Source organism: Silurus meridionalis, chromosome 28 (assembly GCF_014805685.1).
Source record: "Silurus meridionalis isolate SWU-2019-XX chromosome 28, ASM1480568v1, whole genome shotgun sequence".
Lineage (NCBI taxonomy): Eukaryota > Metazoa > Chordata > Actinopteri > Siluriformes > Siluridae > Silurus > Silurus meridionalis.
The window spans coordinates 2,882,605-2,907,522 of record NC_060911.1 but is presented as its reverse complement, the minus strand read 5'-3'; the positions used below and the strand labels follow the sequence as shown (position 1 = coordinate 2,907,522).

General features: G+C 39.1%; 2 protein-coding genes across 4 annotated transcripts; both read left to right on the top strand.

Annotated features, from left to right (window-relative positions):
- Positions 1-3,058: 3,058 nt before the first annotated feature.
- Positions 3,059-24,091, top strand: tmem144a (transmembrane protein 144a). Of its 2 annotated transcripts, XR_006924801.1 has the most exons (13): positions 3,059-3,242; positions 5,764-5,925; positions 6,099-6,221; positions 7,679-7,778; positions 8,834-8,914; positions 9,019-9,097; positions 9,276-9,352; positions 9,683-9,801; positions 11,448-11,567; positions 11,680-11,777; positions 11,935-11,988; positions 12,530-13,152; positions 23,949-24,091. XR_006924801.1 is itself a non-coding variant. In XM_046842533.1 (12 exons), exons 2-12 carry the CDS (start codon positions 5,772-5,774, stop codon positions 12,608-12,610), a joined length of 1,086 nt encoding a protein of 361 aa, XP_046698489.1. In that variant the 5' UTR covers positions 3,059-3,242; positions 5,764-5,771; the 3' UTR covers positions 12,611-13,295. The 2 variants fall into 2 exon arrangements, 1 of the variants encoding a protein (XP_046698489.1); XM_046842533.1 differs by lacking the exon at positions 23,949-24,091 and having other exon boundaries at positions 12,530-13,295.
- On the top strand, positions 14,224-20,800 carry LOC124381136 (CD209 antigen-like protein 2). 2 transcript variants are annotated; one of them, XM_046842537.1, is made up of 7 exons: positions 14,224-14,444; positions 14,955-15,035; positions 18,999-19,178; positions 19,531-19,641; positions 19,976-20,118; positions 20,196-20,302; positions 20,399-20,800. In XM_046842537.1, the coding sequence occupies exons 1-7, from the start codon at positions 14,336-14,338 to the stop codon at positions 20,565-20,567; spliced, it is 900 nt and encodes a 299-aa protein (XP_046698493.1). In that variant the 5' UTR covers positions 14,224-14,335; the 3' UTR covers positions 20,568-20,800. The 2 variants fall into 2 exon arrangements, with proteins under 2 accessions (XP_046698493.1, XP_046698494.1); XM_046842538.1 differs by lacking the exon at positions 19,531-19,641 and having other exon boundaries at positions 14,241-14,444.
- Positions 24,092-24,918: the final 827 nt, after the last annotated feature.

Here is a 24,918-nt window from a genome sequence, read left to right as displayed (position 1 = left end):
CCTACTTATTGGTACCGATTGACACTGAGGCCACACCTCCTTATTGAAACTAACCTTCTTCAATGGAACTGACACATAGGCCACGCACTCTGCATCAGATATAGACATGTTTCTTAGCTTAGCAATATTTCTAAGGTGAAAGAAGGCTGTTTTTGTTACTGTGATTTTTAAAAGACAAGTTGCTGTCTAAAATAACTCCCAGGTCTTTTATTGTTAAACTAGTAGTTACAGAACATCCTTCTAAGTGCAGGTTGAAAAGCTGGAGCTTCTGTGTACTGGTTTTTGGGCCGAAGAGCAAGATCTTATCAGAATTTAATAATAGAAAGTTATGAGTCATCCAGTCTTTTAATTCTTTAACACTCAGTTATCCGAGCCAATTGAGCTGTATCACCTGGTTTCTATGAGATATATACTGTAGCTGGGTATCATCAGCATAACATTGGAAGCTAATCCCATGCCTTCTAATAATATTCCCCAAGGGAAGCATGTAAATTGTGAAAAGCAGGGGTCCTAGAACTGAACCTTGTGGCACCCCATAATTTACTTGCATAATTTACTCTACAAAATGGTAACGATCAGACAGGTAGGATTTAAACCAGCTTAATGCCTGTCCCTGAATGCCGATGTAATTTTGTAAGCGATCTAGGAGAAGATCATGATCTATAGTGTCGAATGCAGCGCTAAGATCTAGTAAAACTAACAGAGCCTACACAAACACACAACAAAAATTTATTTCTTTATTTTTTGACAGAATGCAGCGCAGAAACAATAACATTCAATCCTTTTTCATTCTTATCCTTTCCTTTTTCTCACAAGTGGTCTGAAGTGAAGCTTCATCAATGCTGGATGTGAGTCACAGATCCTCTCAGTTACCTTCAGCCATTTTACAAATGAAGTTCCTTTTCCTGCTGAAGTGACATTAAAATGAACGTTTAACTAGTGAATCAGTAACATCATCCCTGTGTCAGAAATGAAAGGAGAAAGTTTTTATCCTTGATCCTCACTGCTTGCTATCTGATATGCTGGTCACTAATTAGTTGACAAGCAAGCTTATGGTGTTGTGGGCTTTTGATTCAGCTTCGTGGACGTGACATAAATCCCAGAAACAATGAAAATATCACAGAACCAATTGAACACTGACACTCTGTAGTGCTAAAAGTATACCATAATAACATTTAGCATCCAAACTAATATTGTTTAAACTGCTAACATTCCAATTTGTTTTCTTATGGCAGATAGATAGATAGATAGATAGATAGATAGATAGATAGATAGATAGATAGATAGATAGATAGATAGATAGATTTGGAACACTTCTCTATCCCTCATGGTTATTCTTCTTGAATTTGGGATGCACTAATCGTCTTGCCAGGTTCTTCTTAAAGCCCTAATGTCAGCCGTCTATTCTCCGTTACTCCACGAGCTCCACAGAGCTGAACAGCTAATCAATAAAGCCATTAGCACCAGAACAAAGGGCTTTCACCGTTCTTCACCTCTACTAACATTTGAACAAACTTTACACAGGGGCAACAGATTACAAACAAAAAAAAAGAAACTCTCTTTTTGTTGCGGAGATGAAGATTTATTTTCTTCATCAAATTTCCATTACATGTAATGGTTTAAAGAAAAAATCCACAGTATATCGAGCTTTCCTGTGTTTGTCTTTATCTTTGATGAATTGTATTTATTTATTTATTTATTTATTTATTTATTTATTTATTTTGGGGTGGGGGGTGGGGGGTGGGGGTTAAGACACATTATAATACTTTAATCAGTAAGTTGAGCATTTTAAGGTTGATTTCATGACCAGAAGGCAAAAGGACCTGATGCGTGCAATGAGAAAAAAAATATTTCATGAATATTTGAATATTTAGAGTCCTCTAAATGACCTTAAACGTGTTTAATTCTAATTAAATTGTATATGATTATGATTATGTTTCCCTTTGATGGAAAGAGCTGACCTGGGCGGGGGGTGGTGCAAATTCCTGGGCCAGAAGAATTAAGCCTGAAAAAATGTAATAAATAATTTTTGCCACCCAAAGATTTCACATATACTGGGAATCAAATATCTGAAATATTAAGATCCAATGACTACATGTTGTGAAAGATGTCTACAACTTAAAAATGGCATATTTGAGTTAAGAAAGCGTGATAAATTATCGGGGTCAGTTCTAATATCGGTCCTATTAGTACTATTACTATCATCTCCTGTTATTGAGCTTGAAATGCTCGATTATCTGATCAACCTAAACAGCTTTAGATGATTCATTCTGTAGGTAGGACTTCCAAGTCATGAAGAGAAAAAAATCAGTATGTTCAAGACATCACTGAGACGCACTTGAAAGTCAAGTCTCCTCCCTCTGCCTGTTGAATCTGCTGGCTTTTGTCATGTTAAATTTTTAATAAAAGAGGGAAAGACATTTCTCAGTTATGAATTCAGCACAAGTTGATCTGAAACCACTTTAAATGATTAGTCATGATGTACTGAGGGAACCAGAGACCAGTGACAGCAGTGACCTCTAGTGGCTGAATTGTAGTATTACTATACCGTCTTTATGTACTATTATATATTACTGTACAGTCACAATAAAAAAAATAAGGTTTATTTTAAATTGTACATGCAGTATAAATATTTTAGCACCTTAAAATAATGAATGCATTAAATACTAAATTTCTGGTCGCAAACCATCTCTAATCTCCTCAATTAATATTATATATAATTATAGAGATAGATAGAGATGATGTTTAAATTATGTATAATGTTTTTATTTGATTGGCAATGCAACGTATATATATATATCTATGGACACCACTATAGAATGGCAATGTTCATTGTGTTCATGGGAAGTGTAGTTTTTTTTTGTTTTTTAAATCGTACTTGAAATGCACAACTTTTTTGATAAAAAAAGAAATACACTCAATATGAGGCTGAAATAATAATCCATGAGTACATTAAAAACGAGTTAAATCGCCTAAAGGAAATTGTAAAAAAAAAAAAAAAAAATAGAAAAACAAGACTCACATGTGGACCATTTACTTCCGGCATCCGCGTGACGTTTTATATCACGTGACCAGACTCAGCTGATACACAGAAGCAGGAAATTTTGATTTCTCGGATGAATTGGAGTCTTTAGTTTGGAAGACTGGGGTGTTTTTGGTCTTTTTTTGTGTTAAATAAAACTGGAAGCCATGCACGATAGTCGATTTATGTGAACCCGAATCTACTGGTGCCATAAAAACCGGTAAGTTGGTTTGTTTATTATTAATACATAACTATAAATGAATGCATGTCGAGGTTAGCAGGTCTGACTCACAATGTTTCTAATGAAAGCAATGAATACACGTAGATTTCGGTATTTATTAAAAATGGCTCCAAAAATCCTAGTGTGGTTAATTTGTTAAATTATCAGGAAGTCTATCAAGAAATGCATGTATAATATTATTATTATTATTATTAGTATAGTATAGTACTGTATAGTATATAGTACTGTATTCCGCATTCAAAAAGACAAACCGGAATGAAAAAATAACTATGCTAATTATGTCTAACGTTTAACCCCGCCCTCAGACTATAGACCACGCCCCTTGCACGCGCCTGAGTCACGTGCTGACACCAAAGGCGATAAGAAATCCAAGATGGCGGACTTAAAAACAACTCAGAGGCTTCAGGCGAATGTTACATTATGGATGCAGAAATTTATATTTAAAATTAATGAATGAATGAATGAATTAAACGAAATAATAAACACGTTTCTAACATAATATTCAGTACAAGTATGAAATATTTATATACTTTTTTTTTTATTTATTACATATTTCGTTTGGCGTTTAAGGTTGAATTTATTACGTTTTTATATTTTATAATTTTTTGTACGACAATAATAATAATATGCATTTTAAACAGGTTAATTTAAAAGAAAAAAGGACTTTTCCTAGGCATTTATTTAACATTTACAGTCAGCACTTTGTATCAGTCAGGAGGTTTCCTCCGAAACCCTGGTGCTACACTAAACAACAACAGCATAGAGCTACAACACCACAAACATAAAGTGCATTGAGTGCAACCTGGTGCAAACAGTGCAGACAAAAAACAGTACAGACAGACAGTGCACACAGACAACACAAGACAGGACAAAAGACAATAAACCGAGTATAGCGCCAACTAGTAAACCCGCTGTACACTTGATTATACAGTACTGTGAAGGAGAAATGTAAAAACTATACCCAGGAGAGAATACAAACAACAATATAGTGCAAAAAAAACAGCAGCAAGGAGGTGCAAAGACAGCATGTAAACATTCTACTGTAGTACAAGGTGCGAGTATAAATAATAATAAATAGATAAATGGTGGTGGAGTGGATCGAGATGAGTGATGATTGTGTTTAGTCCAGGTTGTACAGTTCGGTAACACACATTTGAGTGTGTGTGAGTGAGTGTGTGTGTGCAAGTTCTGTTTCAGTTCTGTGTGTTGAATAATTAAGTGAATTACTAAACACATTTCTAACATAATATTCAGTATAAATCCATTACTTCTTCATAATTCTGACAATGCGGCTGTAACTCAAATCTTTACTCAAATCTTTAACTTAAATGCTTTACTTTTAAACTACATTTTTAATGTTTATTATTAGACTGTCATACAATTCATTGAATGACAGTCTAATAATAAACATTAAAAATGTAGTTTAAAAGTAAAGCATATTTGTTAGACATTTAGTTTTGACATTTTTTCAGAGTGTCAGCACTTTGTAGGAGTCAGGAGGTTTTTCCACCACAGGAAAGTCTTCAGGACATTAAACTGTGGTTTCGCAGTAACATCATACCTTTTCTTTGGCTTTTTAAGAAAAGAAAAAAAGAGAAAAGACCATGTGCTATAGGAGAACTGACTGGATGCAGAAATCATAATTAAGGCTTTAAATTAATTATTAAAAACTTTTCTAACACTATTTAGTATAAATCGATCAATTTTTATAACTCTGATAATATTTGTGGCTGTAACTCAAATCGCAGGCTTTTTTAAAATAAATTATTTGTAATACTTTAACATTTTTATAATTTACTCAATGATGTTTAGAGGGAAAATAAATAGTCTATATATTTATAGATCATGTGCTTGAAAGAATTGACATTTCATTAAGGTTTAATGATACTGTTTCTTCTATTAAATATGACACCATGTTGAATACGTGTCGTAGTTTTGTCGCTTTCTGTTCAGTAATTGTTTAGGGAGAGTTTCACACAAAAGCAGGAGTCAAATAGCAAAATATGTCTCAAAGATGAATCAAAGGACAAATAATTTATACCACAATAAAAATGTATATCCAAAGTGTTTGGTTTAGAGAGTTGATTTGGTTTGAGATAAAACACGAGGACATCCTGGTACATGTTGGCCCAGGCATTGTGTCGAGTCATCAAAATTATTAGTCATATGAAAGTCTGTTGTTCTCACATGATTGCTGTGTGTGTAGGCGTAGACGTAGAAGGTTTAAAAACGCTATGATGTAATGGATGTGTATTCAAACTGATCACATGACTTTTACTTTCACACACTCGTTACCAACGTGGCTGCAATGATTCAAGTAGATTTAGATTCTGCCATTACTACCACTTACAATCTAATATGTGAATTTCATTAAAAAAGAGGACAGTTTATAATAATCTGCCATTAGGCGGGAAATAAAAACTGTCTAATTCTGTGTGTGTGTGTGTGTGTGTGTGTGTGTGTGTGTGTGTGTTCCTCTCACTTTCTGTCTGTGATGAAGTCAAAGGGATGGAGATGCTTATGGATCCCTCTCACCTCCTCAGAGGTTCCTCTAATGGCACGAACACGACCGAGCTGACGTACGGCTTCGTATCCTGTGCAGTTTCCGTCCTCTTCTTTGGGAGCAACTTTGTTCCTGTAAAGAAAATCGACACTGGCGATGGTGAGACGTGCGAACCTTATGAGGTCAACAACCGCATGAGTGTATATTTTAAACTAGTGCTAACTTTGGGAAGTGGGGCCAGTGTTTGGACCTTTGAAGTTGTTCTATAGTTGTTTCATTGTATATTGTTTGTGTGTGTTCTTGTGTGTGTGTGTTTGTGTGTGTGTTATTAGGCATGTTTTTCCAGTGGGTGCTCTGCGCTGCTATATGGACCGTGGCTCTGATTGCGAACATCATCTTAAACAGCCCGAAGTTCTGGCCCCTGGCTATGCTGGGAGGAGCCATATGGGCCACAGGTAACAAGAAGCATTCATTTTCGGTGTACAGCTTTTTTTTTTCTTTCTTTTTCAAAGAAGATTTTTCATATACAGTGAAGAAAACGTCATAATATCGAATCTTGTTTGGATGTGTTTTCGAGCTGAATTTTAATCTAGATTTATCATTTTTAAATGAAAGAATTCTGATTACATGGTGATTGGCGGAAGCTGTAGCCAGTGGAGGGATGTGGTGAAATGAACAGAGAAAGAGAGGGGCGAACAGAGGAGCAGAAACTCTGATATTGCGTTGTTCTCTGTTTTGTCGGTTACGTTCTAAGACTATTAGAACCCCCGTGAGTTCCGAAAATCCCCGCACCCCATATGGTATCTTCGTGACTTAATCTAGACATTATGTAACTTTATAAACGTAATAGTGTACAGTATTTGACCAAATACACACCGTAATTTCCGGAGTATCAAAAGCACCCATATATAAGCCGCACCCACTGAATTTGACAAAGATCTGTATTTTGAACATAAATAAGCCGCACCTGTCTATAAGCCGCAGGTGTCTACACTGAAACTAATGAACTTTACACAGGCTTTAATGAAAGACAGTGTCTGTTACACGGCTTGTATCTAAACAGTAGCTACCAAGAAAGTCATTGTTCACTGTCTTCCTCCTTCCTTTCACAACTATTTCTCTTAAACCCTAGTTTTTCTTTTGTCATCGTCATGTGTTTAAAAATCACCATCGGTGAAGTTTTTCTCCCGATGCCGTGCAGCTCAGAACACAGGTGAAGTGTGTTTTCATGCCTGGTTGTTTTCAGCGTGACGAATGATTCACATTTCCTGTAGACAGTCCGAGTGAGCGGCAGGTCAAACGTCAGAGGAACATCATCCATATTTATGATGTGGTGCGGCCCGATTCAGTGGGAGCGCATCTGATTTAATATAAAGAGTTTCATTGGTTCACCTGAACCTGTCCTGCAATTTCATTGGTCTAATGTTATGGGGCTCAGTTTTTTGGCTAGAAGTTTGTGAAACCGGGAAAAACCCAGGAAAAATTCATAAATAAGCCGCTTAATTGTTTAAGCCGCGGAGTTCAAAACGTGGGAAAAAAGTAGCGGCTTATAGTCCGGAAAATACAGTAGTTTAAAATGTTATTCCAAACGTTCCTGAACCTTCCGCTGCGGATTCTCGCCAATTTTAAGATAATACGCAACTTGCTGTTAGTTTGGTTCCAAATGAGATCCCGCAAATTTTCCAAGACGCGAATTATCGTGTGTGTGTGTGTGTGTGTGTGTGTGTGTGTGTGTGTGTGTGTGTGTGTGTGTGTGTACACATTTTATTTATTTATTTATTTATATACATTGCTAATTGCACTTTTGTGCATTTCATTGGCTGTGTACTTGTACTCTGCACAGTGTCAGTATAATTTAGTCTAATCTAATCTCATGTGTGGAAGTGAGCGTTTTCTTTCTGTTTTACTGTAGGAAACATTACGGTCGTGCCCATACTCAAGACCATCGGTCTCGGCCTAGGCCTTTTAATTTGGGCTTCTTTCAACCTCTTGATGGGCTGGGCCAGCTCACGGTAAGTTAAAAAAAACAAAATAAAAAAACCTCCATAATGTTAGCGGATGTATATTTGGGTCATTTGAAGGGTTTAGCATTCAGAGCAACTCGATTCTTAAACGGTCATCATTGTAGCCACCAAATGGATGTGCACCTGAGATTCTTTTGGTTGTTTTTACTGGAGACTGGAAAAAAAAAACATGTAGTTCATATACAATGGGGTCGGTTTTTGAGTCAGCATAAGGATTGAAATATTTGGGATTTCTCTTTTTGATCTGCTCCGAGAAGAAACTCCGGTCTCGGTCCAGCTCTGCTAGAATGGCTTTGGACTACAAGTGCATTGCAACATTTTGCCCTTCCATAACCATAATATATAAATATTCGGTGTCACCCCCATAATGATGAGGTTTCCTTTTTGAATCTGTAAACTCTCAAGGTTTGTTCCTCTCACCAATGTTTAATAGGGTTGAGGAGGTCAGAACTCTATAGCAGGTCACACAAGATCCTCCATGCCAATCCATGTTCACGATGAACATTGCAATGCTGGAACAGGTTTGGGTGAAGGGAAGTGAAGGGAGAATATCATACCATTGCATAAAAAGATGTCCTATATAATTGTGTGCCTCCTACATTGTGGAAACAGTTTAATGAAAAATCAGCTATTACTGGAAGAAAATGCGTTTGTCCATATTGTGTTCTGTAGGTGATTTAATGCACTGATTATTTATTTTTTTACACATTTTTTGGAAGCAAATTGCATCTGGTGGAACATTTCCATTTACAAAAGAACACTGAAAGCACGTGAAAAGCTCCAAAGCTTTGAAGAGCAAACACGGAACGGTCTTTATACACACTTTTGGTCCTTGCAGAGGGAGAATGGGGAGTGTAATAGGGACTGCCATATGTGTTCTCTCGTTTATTCACAAAAAATCGATGGAAGGATGAAAAGTCAGGACTAATAAATGACCAATTAGTCATTACTACTTTGTAAACAATACAAAAATGTGAAAACCCTCAGCATGTGTCAGGTTCAGGGTCTCACAAGTCTCCTCTCTTGTCTTATTGTATTCTCAGATTTGGCTGGTTTGGTATTGAAGCGGAGAAAGTCAGCAACCCGATACTTAACTACTGCGGAGCTGGATTGTGTTTGCTTAGGTACCATGCAAACACATTCACACCCTCACACACACGTTTTTGTCTTTATTGTGTGATTGTTCTCTTCATTTCTGAGCTCTAACTGTATCTCTGGCCTCCCACAGCGCCATGGTGTTTTTCTTTGTGAAGACCAATGTTCAGAGGCCTGTTGCAGCTGAAGAGACGCCACTGCTAATAGACAGTGTACGTCTTCTGGTCATTTGTGTGTATAAGATGTGGAAGAGGATAATAAAAGTGTTTTTTACTTCCACATCAGCTGCTTGATTATAATGGAACTGTAACACGCTACTTTCTGGTTTTGATAATCGCTCTTTATTGGATGAGTTTTGTAAAGAAAGGTGTTGTGATCTTTTTATTTCAGAGTGTAAACACCAGCCCTCACACATCATCGGATAACTCGTGGGTGGACATGTTGCCGCCTCTCACTAAGCGCCTGGTGTAAGTATAGAAACGATCCTGGGCTGTAGGCCACAATACTTTTCAGGGGAAGGTTTCGCTGAAGCAGGACAAAAGTAAACAAAATGAAAAGTTTGCACACTCCTACAGAAGTCTAAAATGTAAGATGTTTAAAAGTAACAAGATATAAATTCCAATTCAAAATGTTTAGAAATCAGTATGATCAGGTGTCCACAAACTTTAGTCCATATAGTGGCCAGTACTTGTGTATGGTAGAATGCTAATAAATCATTATTTCAGGTCATTGTTTAGGTACATGTTGTACAATATCTGCTTATGTTGGTTGTTTTTTTTTACTATAATGATTTTCAGAGGTTCAGGAATGGCCGTAGTAGCTGGACTCCTCTACGGTTCATCGTTCATCCCCATGCTGTACATCAAAGTCCACGCAAGTCAGCATGACAGCCAATATGTTGGGGCGAGCCAGTTCGGTACGTTTTTTGTTTGCTTGTTTTCTAAAGTACAAATCAAAATTGTACACCTCAACACTGCCGTAACGATCAACACTGCCGTAACGATCAACACTGCATCAACACAGCCTTAACCATCAACACTGCATCGACACTGCCTTAACCATCAACACTGCATCGACACTGCCTTAACCCTCAACACTGCATCGACACTGCCTTAACCCTCAACACTGCATCGACACTGCCTTAACCCTCAACACTGCATCAACACTGCCTTAACCATCAACACTGCATCGACACTGCCTTAACCCTCAACACTGCATCAACACTGCGTCAACCATCAACACTGCGTCAACCATCAACACTGCGTCAACCATCAACACTGCGTCAACCATCAACACTGCATCAACACTGCATCAACCATCAACACTGCATCAACACTGCCTTAACCCTCAACACTGCACCAACACTGCACCAACACTGCACCAACACTGCACCAACACTGCACCAACACTGCACCAACACTGCACCAACCATCAACACTGCACCAACACTGCATCAACCATCAACACTGCATCAACACTGCCTTAACCATCAACACTGCCTTAACCATCAACACTGCATCAACACTGCCTTAACCATCAACACTGCCTTAACCATCAACACTGCATCAACACTGCCTTAACCATCAACACTGCATCAACACTGCATCAACACTGCATCAACCATCAACACTGCACCAACACTGCACCAACACTGCATCAACACTGCATCAACACTGCACCAACACTGCACCAACACTGCTTTAACCATCAACACTGCACCAACACTGCTTTAACCATCAACACTGCATCAACACTGCCTTAACCATCAACACTGCCTTAACCATCAACACTGCCTTAACCATCAACACTGCATTAACCATCAACACTGCATCAACACTGCCTTAACCATCAACACTGCATCAACACTGCCTTAACCATCAACACTGCCTTAACCATCAACACTGCATCAACACTGCCTTAACCATCAACACTGCATCAACACTGCCTTAACCATCAACACTGCCTTAACCATCAACACTGCCTTAACCATCAACACTGCCTTAACCATCAACACTGCATCAACACTGCTTTAACCATCAACACTGCATCAACACTGCCTTAACCATCAACACTGCCTTAACCATCAACACTGCCTTAACCATCAACACTGCATTAACCATCAACACTGCATTAACCATCAACACTGCATTAACCATCAACACTGCATTAACCATCAACACTGCAGCCTTTTCAACATGCCAGAATGAACCAATACAATTACAGCATTATCACATAATAGAAGATCTCTTAGTATTCAATGGACGAATAAAACCAAATATTTAGAGCTGACTGATTTGATGCCGCTCTCAGTCTTTCAAGTCCTTCACATGCAGCAGATCCGGGCCTCAGGGACGTCTTTAACAGAGATGGAAATGGTGGAAACGCTCGTTTCAATTAAAATACAGTGGAGTAAAAAGGACATCTACTGAATCGTAGTCAGAGTGAAGGAGAACCTTTGAAAACTAGAAAGTAGCAGAAAGAGAATTTACGTACAGTAACAAAGTGCATTCACTCATATTTTACACCACTGGGGTGTGTGTGTGTGTGTGTGTGGTGGTTTAGATCTGGATTACGTCTTCGCTCATTTCAGTGGGATCTTTCTCACCAGCACTGTATACTTCATCATCTACTGCGCCTTCAAAAAGAACAAACCGCAAGTGTTCCCTAAAGCCGTGCTCCCAGGTAGGACCCACACCTGTGTAACGACACACTGTAGAATCTTCTGGAACGTCCTAAATGGAGCCTCTTTGGTACTTTGATATCGATTCTCTGATCTCGATTCTGTACTGCACAGGGTTTGTTTCTGGGCTGATGTGGGGTGTGGCCACCTGCTGCTGGTTCCTGGCCAATCATTACCTGAAGCCACTGGTGAGCTTCCCCATCATTACTACGGTGAGTGACACCATCTCGGATGATGATGTTTTTCCCCCACGTGAAGCGAGAAGGAGATGTGATGCGACCGCGTTACCTCAGGAGTGCAGAGGACTAAGAGGAAGAGAGGGATGAAATGAAAGGTCTCTTTATAACATTAATGCTTTGTGTTTGACAGGTTCCTGGGCTTATTGCTGCTTTATGGGGGGTCGTGGTTTTTAAAGAAGTGAAGGTAACGGTGTGTGTGTGTGTGTGTGTGTGTGTGTGTGTGTGTATTTATATATACTATATGGCTAAAATGGGTGATTGGGACACCTGACTTTTTTCGCCATATGTGGTTCTTCTTTAAACTGTTACCACAAAAATGGACACACAGTTGCATAGGATGTTTTTCTAAGCCCCTGTGCCCAAAGCCAGCTCCATGAAGATGTGCTTTAGACAGAGTGGAGTAGAAGATCTCCTGCTATAGAGCTCCAGCCCTACTGAACACCTTTTGGGATACATATTTTCACCCTGCACTCCCAGGCCTCCTCACCACACCTACATAAGACTTAACTAACACCTAACGTCTGAATGAGCACCAATCTCTATAAAATCTAGTTGAACATATTCCCAGAAGAGTGGAGTTCATTTTAACACCGAACGGGGATTCAATGTGGAAAAAGAAGCACATTGCAATCTCGTGCTCAGGTGTCCACAAACATTTGGCTATATAGTGTATTCATTGTTGTTGTTGTTTTTTTTCGCCTATTAAAATGTTTGCTTATCCTCAGGGATTGAGGAACTACCTACTTCTCATCCTGGCGTTTTGTATGATCGTGAGTGGAGCGTTACTGACTGGCTTCTCGCTGTAGTTACACATCAGCACCACACGATGGAGACAAAAACACCTAATCTTTCCATTAGGCTTCGTAAACCTCGTTCTGTACCTCAGCATGAAGATCTTATTTATGATGAATATCCTGATTTCTGTGAAAAGTGTCAGAAAAATCAGATCAAATATGAAAAATGAGACCAAAACCTGAGACTCTTCTTTGAGTTGAGTTCTTTTGGATAGACTGTAACTGACCTGTAATATAACCCCAGCTTTTCCTACAGCAGTTTTAATTTCTAAAATGTGCACGTTTTACAATTTACATGTAAATTTGCAACACATGGTTATAGTTAATTATCCATGATGCCGCCTCTAGAACAAGCTCTTACGCCGAATTCACAGAAAAATTTACTACTGATCACAAATGTTCTGAATGCAGCATCATGGAGAATAAACCATAACTGTTTGTTACGCCGGTGCGTAGATTCACGTGGAGAAAAATAAGAAAAAAAACAAGAAAAAAAAACAAATTCTAATGCGTGGCCTCTTTAGAACTTAGAGTTCAAAGAAGATGTTCAAAAGGTTTGAGATCTTTTATCTTGTGTGCTTATTAAGTGCATTAGTGATTTCCTGGCACTTTGTTTAATGTCCTATTATTCTGAAGGGATCGCAATCAGGCAGCTGATTATCAGAACTGTAACAGTTTAATAAAAGCTCTTTTTTGATACCGTGTCTGATTTTATTTGTTGTCGTTCGATATTCTGGAGTATATTGTACATATTTGTGCTGTCATGCAAATAAAAATGATTTTAGAAGATGCTATTTGTGATGTTTGAACTGTTTTTCTGGCCTCGTTTTTACCTTCAAAACTCCTTCCACTCTTCTGGGAACATGTTCCACTGGATTATTGTGGAGATTTGGACGTCAGGTACTGGTGTAGGTGAGGTGAGGAGGCTTCAAGGATGGTCAGTGTGGAAAGAATTCATGATAAAATTGGAGATCTTCCACACCAACCCATGAAATGCGTATCTTCATGGAGCTGTTTTTGTGCATTGTCATGCTGGAACAGATTTGGGTTTTCTAGTTCAAGTGAAAGGGAAAATTTCATGCTTCCAAATATGGTCAGATATCGATTGCGTGTGTATGTTTTATGCAAGTTGTGGTTTCTACACACGCATCTGCTGACTCAGCATGATTGTTATTTTACTTGCTGCATTTAAATATAGAAATCGAATGATGTAAAGTTGGTTCCTTAACATCATTAATGAAATGACATCCTTGATGGAGCTTCGGAAGATTTTGTAATAAAAGCGAGTTCACTAGGTCTTGTTTTTATTAGTCATATATTCATTTTTTGTTTTTTTTACTGAGTTCTTGAATTCCCCTTGCATACAAAGCCAGTGATTAGGAAATGTCCAACTTTCCCTTAGAATAAAAACTAAACAAAAAAACAACCAACAATGTCTTTTTTTCTGAGCAGAACCTCAAAAATCCTACATGCTAATTAATAAATACAATCCAGAATCGTATAAAGAGAATAAACTGAATATGAAATGATATAAACTACCCAAATGATATTTTCATGAAAAAAACGATTCTTCTTGGTGAAGAAACTCTACTTCCTTCCAGCAGTTGCTTCATGGTTCTCGGTTCCTGCTTTTGGGATGATGGTGTAACGGTGTGACACTACATGTAGTGAGGACAGATGCTCATGATGCACTTACTGTTCGTTTTACACTGACAATCCATCAAGTCGGACTGATCCATGGCTTTACATCTGGATATGAGAGTTCAGCGTGAACAATCTAACTACCAGAATGTACAGAGGGAGAAGAAAACACCTCCCTCACCTGGAAGAGACGCTCAGTATAGAGGTAAGGATTGGAATTATACTCTAATGTGGATAACGGAAGGCAGGGGCCTCTGGGAAAAGTCTTCCAGATTGAAGTGTATGTGTTTTGTCATTTCTATGCAAACTTTTAAATAAAGAAGGTGAAGGAACATCATGTTTCATGATGCTGTTGGTGGAAATTTGATTGGTATGCTTCCCCGTTTGCTCTTATAATAAAATCTACTAAAGATGGAAGAGATTTTGAGAAGATTTGTGCTCATTCAGCCACAATGGCGTTAGTAAGTCAGGTTCTGATGCAGATCTTCATGGAGCTGGCTTTGTGCACAGGGGAATTGTTATGCTGGAACGAGTTTGGGTCTCCGAGGTCAGGCAAAGGGAACATTTCATGCTACCAAATCGAAATACGGCCGGGAAAATCTGGTGTATATCCGATACTATATAGTGTTTATAATAAAATATAAGAAGATACAACATTTAGTATCACATGGTATCACTTTGAATCCTATCTTGATGATGTGTTTTTGAATTTCAGGAGCATTCAGGCTGGCTGGAGTGTGCATCGGTCTAATGTGTATCGTTCAGGCGACTCTCAACGTCGTCCTGAGGCTGTACCGTAAGTCCCAGGTTACTGCTGCTGTTTATCATCATCACAAAATAACAAATGCTTTTAAATTAAGTTTGTAACTTTTTATATGTGTATTATGACACGTTATACAGTACATTTGGTGTTATACTCTTGCTGCTTTTCGACCTGCTCTAACCTCAAAATTTATGTGAAAAAAATCTATGGCATCTATTTTAAATTTGACCATTGTTAGCTGGAGTAGCGTTTTCCACCAGTCTTCTTCTTCTTCTTCTTCCTCTTCTTCTTTCGGCTGCTTCAATTAGGGGGCGCCACAGCAGATCATCCGTCTCCATACCCCCCCCTGTCCTCTACACCTGCCTCTTTCAAACCAACTATCTGCATGTCTTCCCTCACCACATCCATGAACCTCCTCCTTGGTCTTCCTCTTTTCCTCCTTACATTTACATTTACATTTGTGGCATTTAGGAGACGCCCTTATCCAGAGCGACGTACAAAGTGCTTTGAGTCTCTATTAATGAATACATCAACACTGGTACGCAAAATTACAAACTTAATATAAATCTAACCCTTAAATTCTACAAGCTTGGAAGTGCTAATTTAAGTATTTCAGGAAGAGGTAGGTCTTCAGTCGTCGCTTGAAGAGATTCAGGGACTCTGCTGTACGGACATCTAGGGGAAGTTCATTCCACCACCTCGGTGCCAGAACAGAGAAGAGCCTTGAAGTGTACCTACCTCTCATTCTGAGAGAAAGTGGTACCGTCGAGCAGTACTGGAGGATCTCAGACAGCATGGTGCAGTGCGAGATGTGATGAGGTCACTGAGGTAAGATGGTGTTGGTCCATTTTTGGCCTTGTAGGCAAGCATCAGTGTTTTGAATCTGATACGTGCAGCTACTGGAAGCAGTGAAGGGAGCGCAGCAGTGGGGTGGTGTGGGAGAACTTGGGCAGATTGAACACAAGTCGTGCAGCTGCGTTTTGGATCATTTGCAGTAGACGAATAGCGTTCAGGGGAAGACCTGCCAGCAGAGAGTTGCAGTAGTCAAGTCTTGAAATGACAAGAGACTGAACAAGCACCTGGGCAGCTTGTGTGGACAAAATGGTCGAATCCTTTGGATGTTATAGAGAAGAAATCGACAAGAACGAGCAACATTAGCAACATGTGGGAAGAAGGACAGTTCATTGTCCATAGTTACCCCAAGGTTACGAGCAGTGGCTGAAGGGGAGAGCAGAGAGTCATGAAGTGTTATTTGGAGATCTTGACCTAGAGATGAATCACCTGGGATGACCAGCAGTTCTGTTTTGCTGGGGTTGAGTTTAAGTTGGTGAGCATTTATCCATGAAGATATGTCTGTCAAGCATGCTGATATCCGAGCAGAAGCTGTGGTATCTGATGGAGGGAAAGAAAAGATTAGTTGAGTGTCATCTGCATAGCAGTGATAAGAAAACCCATGTGAGGATATGACTTCACCAATGGAGTGGGTATAGAGGGAGAAAAGAAGGGGACCCAGTACCAAGCCTTGTGGGACACCAGTGGTGAGTCTGCACACTGTGGATCCCCTCCATGGTACCTGGTATGAGCGACCTTCCAGGTAGGACGCAAACTCCTTCCTGGTGGCTCCATCCTCAGCATTCCCCTACTGATATACCCCATGTCTCTTCTCTGCACATGTCCAAACCATCTCAATCACACCTCCCTCACCTTGTCTCCAAAACGTCCTACATGGGCTGTCCCTCTAATAAACTAATTTCTAATCCTGCCCATCGTCGTCACTACCAACGGACATCTCAACATCTTCAGCTCTGCTACCTCCAGTTACACCTCCTGTCTTTTACTCACCGCCACTGTTTCTAATCCGTACAACATCTCAGGTCTCACCACAGTCCTATAAACTTTCCCTTTCACTCTCACAGATACTCTTCTATCACAAATCACTCCTGATATCACCCTTCTCCACCCACTCCACCCTGCTTGCACTCTTTTCTTCACTTCTCTAACACACTCTTCATTACTTTGCACTGTTGACCCCAGGTACCTGAACTCCTCCACCTTCTCCACCTCTTCTCCCTGCAACCACACCACTCCACTGCCCACCCTCTCATTCACACACATGTACTCTGTCTTACTCCTACTGACTTTCATTCCCCTTCTCTCCAGCATGTACCTCCACCTCTCCAGGCTCTTCTCCACCTGCTCCCTACTCTCACTATAAAATCACAATATCATCCACAAACATCATAGTCCACAGAGACTCCTGTCTAACCTCGTCCTTCAACCTGTCCATCACCACTGCAAACAGGAAAGGGCTCAGAGCCGATCCTTGATGCAGTCCAACCTCCACCTTAAACCAGTCGGTCGTTCCTACTGCACACTTCACTGCTGTCATCATACATGTCCTGCACCACCCTCACATACTTCTCTGACACACCAGACTTCCTCATACAATACCACAACTCCTCTCTCCACCCTGTCGTACGCTTTCTCTAAATCCACAAACACACAATGCAACTCCTTCTGATCTTCTCTATACTTCTCCATCAACATTCTCCAAGCAAATAATGTGTCTGTGGTGCTCTTCCTCAGCATGAAACCATACTGTTGCTCACAGATGGTCACCTCTTCTCTCAGCCTGGCTTCCACTACTCTTTTCCATAACTTCATGGTGTGACTGATCAACTTAATTCCCCTGTAGTTACTGCACGTCTGCACATCTCCCTTATTTTTAAAGATCGGTACCAGCAAACTCCTTCTCCATTCCTCAGGCATCTTCTCACCTTCCAGAATCTTGTTAAAAAATCTGCAATCTCTCCTAAACATCTCCATGCTTCTACCGGTATGTCATCTGGTTCTACTGACTTTCCACTCTTCATCCTCTTAATTGCTGCTCTCGCTTCCTCCTTACTAATCCTATCCACTTCCAGCTTCACCATCTCCACACCATCCAACCTTCTCTCTTATTTTCCTCGTTCATCAGCTGCTCAAAATACTCCCTCCACCTTCTCAACACACTCTCCTCACTTGTCAACACATTTCCATCTCCATTCTTTATTGCTCTAACTTGCAGCACATCTTTCCCAGCTTGGTCCATCTGTCTGGCCAATCGCTACAAATCCTTTTCTCCTTCCTTAGTGTCCAACCTCTCATACAACGCCTCACATACTTTTTCCTTGGCTTTCACCACATCCCTCTTTACCTTGTTCCCCTGCCTACTTTTCTCATCACTCTGCTGATCCTAATTCTGTTTCTCCAACCTTTTTCTTCTTATGCTCTACTGCACTTCCTCATTCCACCACCACGTCTCTTTGTCTACCTTTCTATTTCCAGATGTTACACTGAGTACCTTTCTAACCGTCTCCCTTATCAAATCTGCAGTAGATGCCCAATCATCCAGCACCTCTTCACCACCACCGAGCCCCTGTCTGACCGCTTCCCTGAATCTCATACTACAGTCGTCCTCCTTCAGTCCCCACAACCTTATTCTTTTTTCAGTCTTCACTCTCCTCCTCTCCTTTTTTTATTTTTTATCTCTAAAGCTGTCCTACAGACCAACATCCCATCGTCCCCTGCCAACACCTTACAGTCTCCAAACTCCTTCAGGTTGAATCTTCTACATAGAACATACCTACATAGTAGCATATTCCACCAGTAGGGGGAGTGAAATTGTTCAGAAACAATTTACACTTATTTTTTCTTTAACGTTATCCCACTTATCTTGTTTAAACGGCAAAATAGTGGCGGTGGGATTTGAGCTCACACCCTTCGAACATGAAATCCATGATCGTAACCACTGAGCTACAACAATTTTACCCTCAGCGCTTGGTGCTTGTCAGGATAACGTGAATTGACACAGACTACATTTCAATTACAATCACAATAAAGAGAAGAGACCCTTCAGTCTGTAAGGCACAGTGTCTCAGACTGCATCGTCTTCTATAGGGTAACATGTACTTCCCTCTAATCACACAGATTAATATGATAATTCTGTTGGTTCAGTTCTTTCTCAGAAACATACGGAGCAGTTCTTCATGGACTGTGAAAATTACACGCTGGCCAAATACAATGTACTTAATGAGGAGAAAAGACAGTTAGACATCAACTACCTCAGCCTGGGTAAAGTGAGAGATCAGCTACAGCAGGAGAAAGATCAACTCCAGAGAAAATATTCCAACTTTGGTCAGTGATTTCATTTCATTTTTATTTTTATTTGTGATAGAATTAATGTATATACAACTAAAAATAAAAAAACAGATGCTAGTGAACCTCATTACTAATTGTAATGAAATAAATGACATTTGCTTAGTTGCTATTAAACCTGGCTGATGATTTCAACAACACACACTGATCAGGCATAACATTATGATGTTATAACATTATGAGTGGTGAAGTGAAGATCACTAATGAGCTCTTCATCATGGCTCCTGTTAGTGGGTGGATTTATTTATTTGGCAGCAAGTAAACATTTTGTCCTTAAAGTTGATGTTAGAAGCAGGAAAAATGGGCGAGTTTGACTAATTGTGACGTCTAGACGTCTGGATCAGAGCATCTCCAAAACTGCAGCTCTTGTGGGTTGTTCGTGGTCTGCCGTGGTCAGAAGGAACAGTGGTGATCCGGCGACAGCTGAGGATCATTGATGCAGGTGGGGAGCGAAGGCTGGTCCGTTTGTTCCGATCCAACAGACGAGCTCCTATAGCTCAAACTGCTGAAGAAGTTAATGTTGTTGATGTTCGATGGGTCAGGACTGCTTTAGCAGCAAAAGAGGTCCAACACAATATCAGGCAGGTGATCATAATGTAATGCCTGATCTTTATTAGCTTTGAAGCACTTAGATTTAAACTTAGACTAAAATACGTAGCATACGTATTTAATCATAGACCTGATTGGCTACATAGAGGTAACCTTACCTACTGTAGATGTTTTCATGGAATTTTATCAGGTCTAAAAGAACAAATCCTAATCTCTTCTAAGAACAGCTGAGGATCTCAGGATGGGGTGGGTCTCCTTCAGGTCCAGTCTTTACTTCATGTCTAAGGAGAACAAGACCTGGACTCAGAGCCAAGACGACTGCATAAAGAAAAATGCAAACCTCGTGATCATAACGAGCAGAGAAGAACAGGTGAGACAGAAAGAGAAAAACATTTTGATGGAATAGTGATGTTAAACTGTGCATTATAAATGAATCTACCTGAACAGGATTTCATTGAGTTGTTTAGAAGAGGAAAGCCGGCTTGGATTGGTTTGAATAACCAAAACACGGAGCGCTTGTTTAAATGGGTGGACGGTACACCACTGCAAACTCCGTAAGAACTTAGTCATCTCATTGAACTCATTAATCTGCTTGATTAACTTTTTCTCTGAAGAGCTTAAATGTGCTGATCCTTTATGTGTGTTTTTAGTTTCTGGTGGACTCAAGAGCCAAACAATCGTAATGGAGATGAAAATTGTGTTGAAACTGATTACAGTCCCGAAGATGGAAGACCAGTGGTTGATGTCCTTAACACATGGAACGATAATACATGCAGTGCCAAGAAATTTTGGATATGTGAGAAAACCATTTCCATTTAAATCTCTGTAAAGAGAAATGGATTGTAGACCAGTAGAGCAAAAACACATTGCAAATGCTTTCAATTCAGTGTGTCATTTTTTTATTAGCTACATCCATTAGTGTTTGTGTATTACTAGCATTTTTCATAAGCGTTGTTATATTTTCTTAGTTTATTTGAATCGTATTTTTCCATGTCTGTATGGAGGTTTTTTTATTCTTGCTTTTAAATAAATGCATTTGATGTCTTAGTTGAGAGGATAGATCAGTCGTTCCTGTTTATTTATGAGTGGATAAAAACGTAACTCACACCAGACCACCAATCAGGGTACTACTTACCAACATACAGTTCTGCATCAGTTCAACAACAAGCAGAACATTTTGTGAGGAATAAATGATGGAAGAATCTGCAGACTCGACCTCGCCACAACACCCGTGTCCTCACTTGCATGAGTTTTCAAAAAGCAAGTAGTTGAAAAGAAGGTTTTTGGCTCATGATAATTGTAATAGAAATCAATCAGTGTTTGACTCATGAATATCATTCTAATAATAGATCAGTGTGTTTAGAGCAGGGGTCACCAACCTTTTTTAAACTGAGAGCTACTTCTTGGGTACCGATTGATGTGAAGGGCTACCAGTTTAATCTGAAATAACAAATTTGCTCAATTTACCTTTTATTATATGTTATTATTAATAATTAATGATATTCATCTATGTGAAGACACTGATCATGTTAATGATTTCTCATAATAAGCAGTGTTGGGCAGTAACTGTAACGAAGTTACTTTTGACAGTAACTAATACTGTAACGCATTACTTTTAAAAATAAAGTAACTCCGTTACCGTATGGTGCGTTACCCGTTACTTTTTTAAATGAATTAATTTGTGCTGAAGTGTAGCCTACAGATTAACCTGTTTACAGCAGCGACGCATTGTAGGATTGGAGGATGAACCACTGTAAACACGAAGAAGACGCACTGTGGGCGTGTCTCCGTTTATTCAGGTCTGTGCGGCAGTAATGGCGAGTCGAGGCGAGAGCAAGATGAGTTTCTCAAAGTGGAAATATGCTCATTATTTTACTGTAGTTGAGTATAAAGACAAAAACCTTTTTAGTCAAATGTAAGCTGTGTCTTTCTGGTTCGAAGCTCGTATCTACTGCGATAGCAACACCTCCAGAAACTCCACGCCTCGACGAAACTAGAAGCTAACCCGGTGTTCTACATTGTTGATAGTTTTCATACTTCAGCTGTGAAAGGAACATGTTCAAGAGCTCAACACAACAGCAGAAGCCACTTTAGTTTTTGATTGTGAATATATTATTCAGCTTGTTTTGTTCTTTATTTCAGAAATGCTTGTGATATATTCAGTTTGTGCTGCTCTGACTTTAATAAAATAGTGTTTAAAAATGACTTTGTGTTGAAGTCAGTTTTTGATTGTATAGACCATAACGCATAAAAGGGCATTAATGGGAACATTAAAGAACGTTCTTTCTTTACTTCTAAAAAGTTACTTTTAACAGTAACGCATTACTTTTTGGTGAAAGTAATCAACAAAGTAACTAAGGTACTTTTTGAATGAAGTAACGAGTAACTGTAACTAGTTACTATTTTTTAGTAACTAGCACAACACTGATAATAAGTATCAACAATGATTTAACAAAGTAGGAAACAGCCATTTTTAGAAAAGGCCCACGGGCTACTCGTGTGGGTGACCCCTGGTTTAGAGCAACATTAGAGTCTTTTCACATAAACTGAGTAGATTAAGCAAAAGTCTTTGAACAAACTTAAGGTATTTAAGAAACTTTCATTTAATTTTACCGAACAAAGTTAAAATCTGAGTTTCCTCAGGAACGTTTTAAGTGGCGGACCACGATTTTGTTTAGGTTTGTTTAGTTAGTTAAGTTATTATTAAACTTGAAAACATACACAACAATGCCAGAGGTCTAAAAAAAGAAACTAGAGTTAGCGCAGTGTCACTGTGGCGACTCGCTCCGTACCGGAAATACGATCAAGAATCAATAGCGCTAGCCGCTAAACAGGAAGTGATATGGATTCTTTAGTGTTTTATGTCCAGCTTTTAGATTTTTTTTAATGAATGAAGGAAGTAATGAAGATATTTGTGAAATAAATAGAACAGTTAAATAGATCATATCTTTAGAAAATTAAATGTAATACACACACACATTTATATACACATCTGTATTACAAATAGGTCTAACCAGTGGCGGGCCATGCATTTGGTACCTGGGACTTAATCCATCTCCACTATAATGTCGCAATTATAGAAACCATCAATACTATACAAAAATGTGATTATAACAGCATGTGGCATTACAGAGAAAGAGATTTCACATATGGAGGTGAAAACCATTTTACTAAAGCAAGAAACCCAGTTTAGACTCTAAACCTCTACAATACAACCACAACTGTGCACCTACAACATCTGGAGCAGTTTAGAATCAATATTTGTCTAATAACATGAGAAAAACATTAAAATGTAAATAAAATACAACCTACTTAGCAGAGATGCAGACTCATAATTTGCAACCTCAGAGGTTGTAATCCAGTGGTACCGCTCGTATTCACTGGTCTGGAAGCGGTGAACAAACTCTTTCCCGGGCTGAGACGCACTAGCTAGCTTCGGGGTTGGCCGACCTCCTCTTTTCTTCAAAATGTATTTTTAAGTATGTCCAGCAAATAAAAGCAGCAAATATTAAATCATTAATAACAAAGAAAGAAAGCATCAGTAACAACTGTTACAATTATTTAGTGTATAAAAAACCATCAACACTGCCTTAACCATCAACACTGTTTCACAGTTTCCTGGGCTTATTGCTGCTTTATGGGGGGTCGTGGTTTTTAAGAAGTGAAGGTAACAATGTGTGTGTGTGTGTGTGTGTGTGTGTGTGTGTGTGTGTGTGTGTGTGTGTATTTATATATACTATATGGCTAAAATGGGTGATTGGGACACCTGACTTTTTTCTCCATATGTGGTTCTTCTTTAAACTGTTACGACAAAAATGGACACACAGTTGCATAGGATGTTTTTCTAAGCCCCTGTGCCCAAAGCCAGCTCCATGAAGATGTGCTTTAGACAGAGTGGAGTAGAAGATCTCCTGCTATAGAGCTCCAGCCCTACTGAACACCTTTTGGGATACATATTTTCACCCTGCACTCCCAGGCCTCCTCACCACACCTACATAAGACTTAACTAACACCTAACGTCTGAATGAGCACCAATCTCCATAATATCTAGTTGAACATATTCCCAGAAGAGTGGAGTTCATTTTAACACCGAACGGGGATTCAATGTGGAAAAAGAAGCACATTGCAATCTCGTGCTCAGGTGTCCACAAACATTTGGCTATATAGTGTGGAACAGAGTTCACAGAAGATGTTCAAAAGGTTTGAGATCTTTTATCTTGTGTGCTTATTAAGTGCATTAGTGATTTCCTGGCACTTTGTTTAATGTCCTATTATTCTGAAGGGATCGCAATCAGGCAGCTGATTATCAGAACTGTAACAGTTTAATAAAAGCTCTTTTTTGATACCGTGTCTGATTTTATTTGTTGTCGTTCGATATTCTGGAGTATATTGTACATATTTCTGCTGTCATGCAAATAAAAATGATTTTAGAAGGTGCTATTTGTGATGTTTGAACTGTTTTTCTGGCCTCGTTTTTACCTTCAACACTCCTTCCACTCTTCTGGGAACATGTTCCACTGGATTATTGTGGAGATTTGGACGTCAGGTACTGGTGTAGGTGAGGTGAGGAGGCTTCAAGGATGGTCAGTGTGGAAAGAATTCATGATAAAATTGGAGATCTTCCACACCAACCCATGAAATGCGTATCTTCATGGAGCTGTTTTTGTGCATTGTCATGCTGGAACAGATTTGGGTTTTCTAGTTCAAGTAAAAGGGAAAATTTCATGCTTCCAAATATGGTCAGATATCGATTGCGTGTGTATGTTTTATGCAAGTTGTGGTTTCTACACACGCATCTGCTGACTCAGCATGATTGTTATTTTACTTGCTGCATTTAAATATAGAAATCGAATGATGTAAAGTTGGTTCCTTAACATCATTAATGAAATGACATCCTTGATGGAGCTTCGGAAGATTTTGTAATAAAAGCGAGTTCACTAGGTCTTGTTTTTATTAGTCATATATTCATTTTTTGTTTTTTTTACTGAGTTCTTGAATTCCCCTTGCATACAAAGCCAGTGATTAGGAAATGTCCAACTTTCCTTAGAATAAAACTAAACAAAAAAACAACCAACAATGTCTTTTTTTCTGAGCAGAACCTCAAAAATCCTACATGCTAATTAATAAATACAATCCAGAATCGTATAAAGAGAATAAACTGAATATGAAA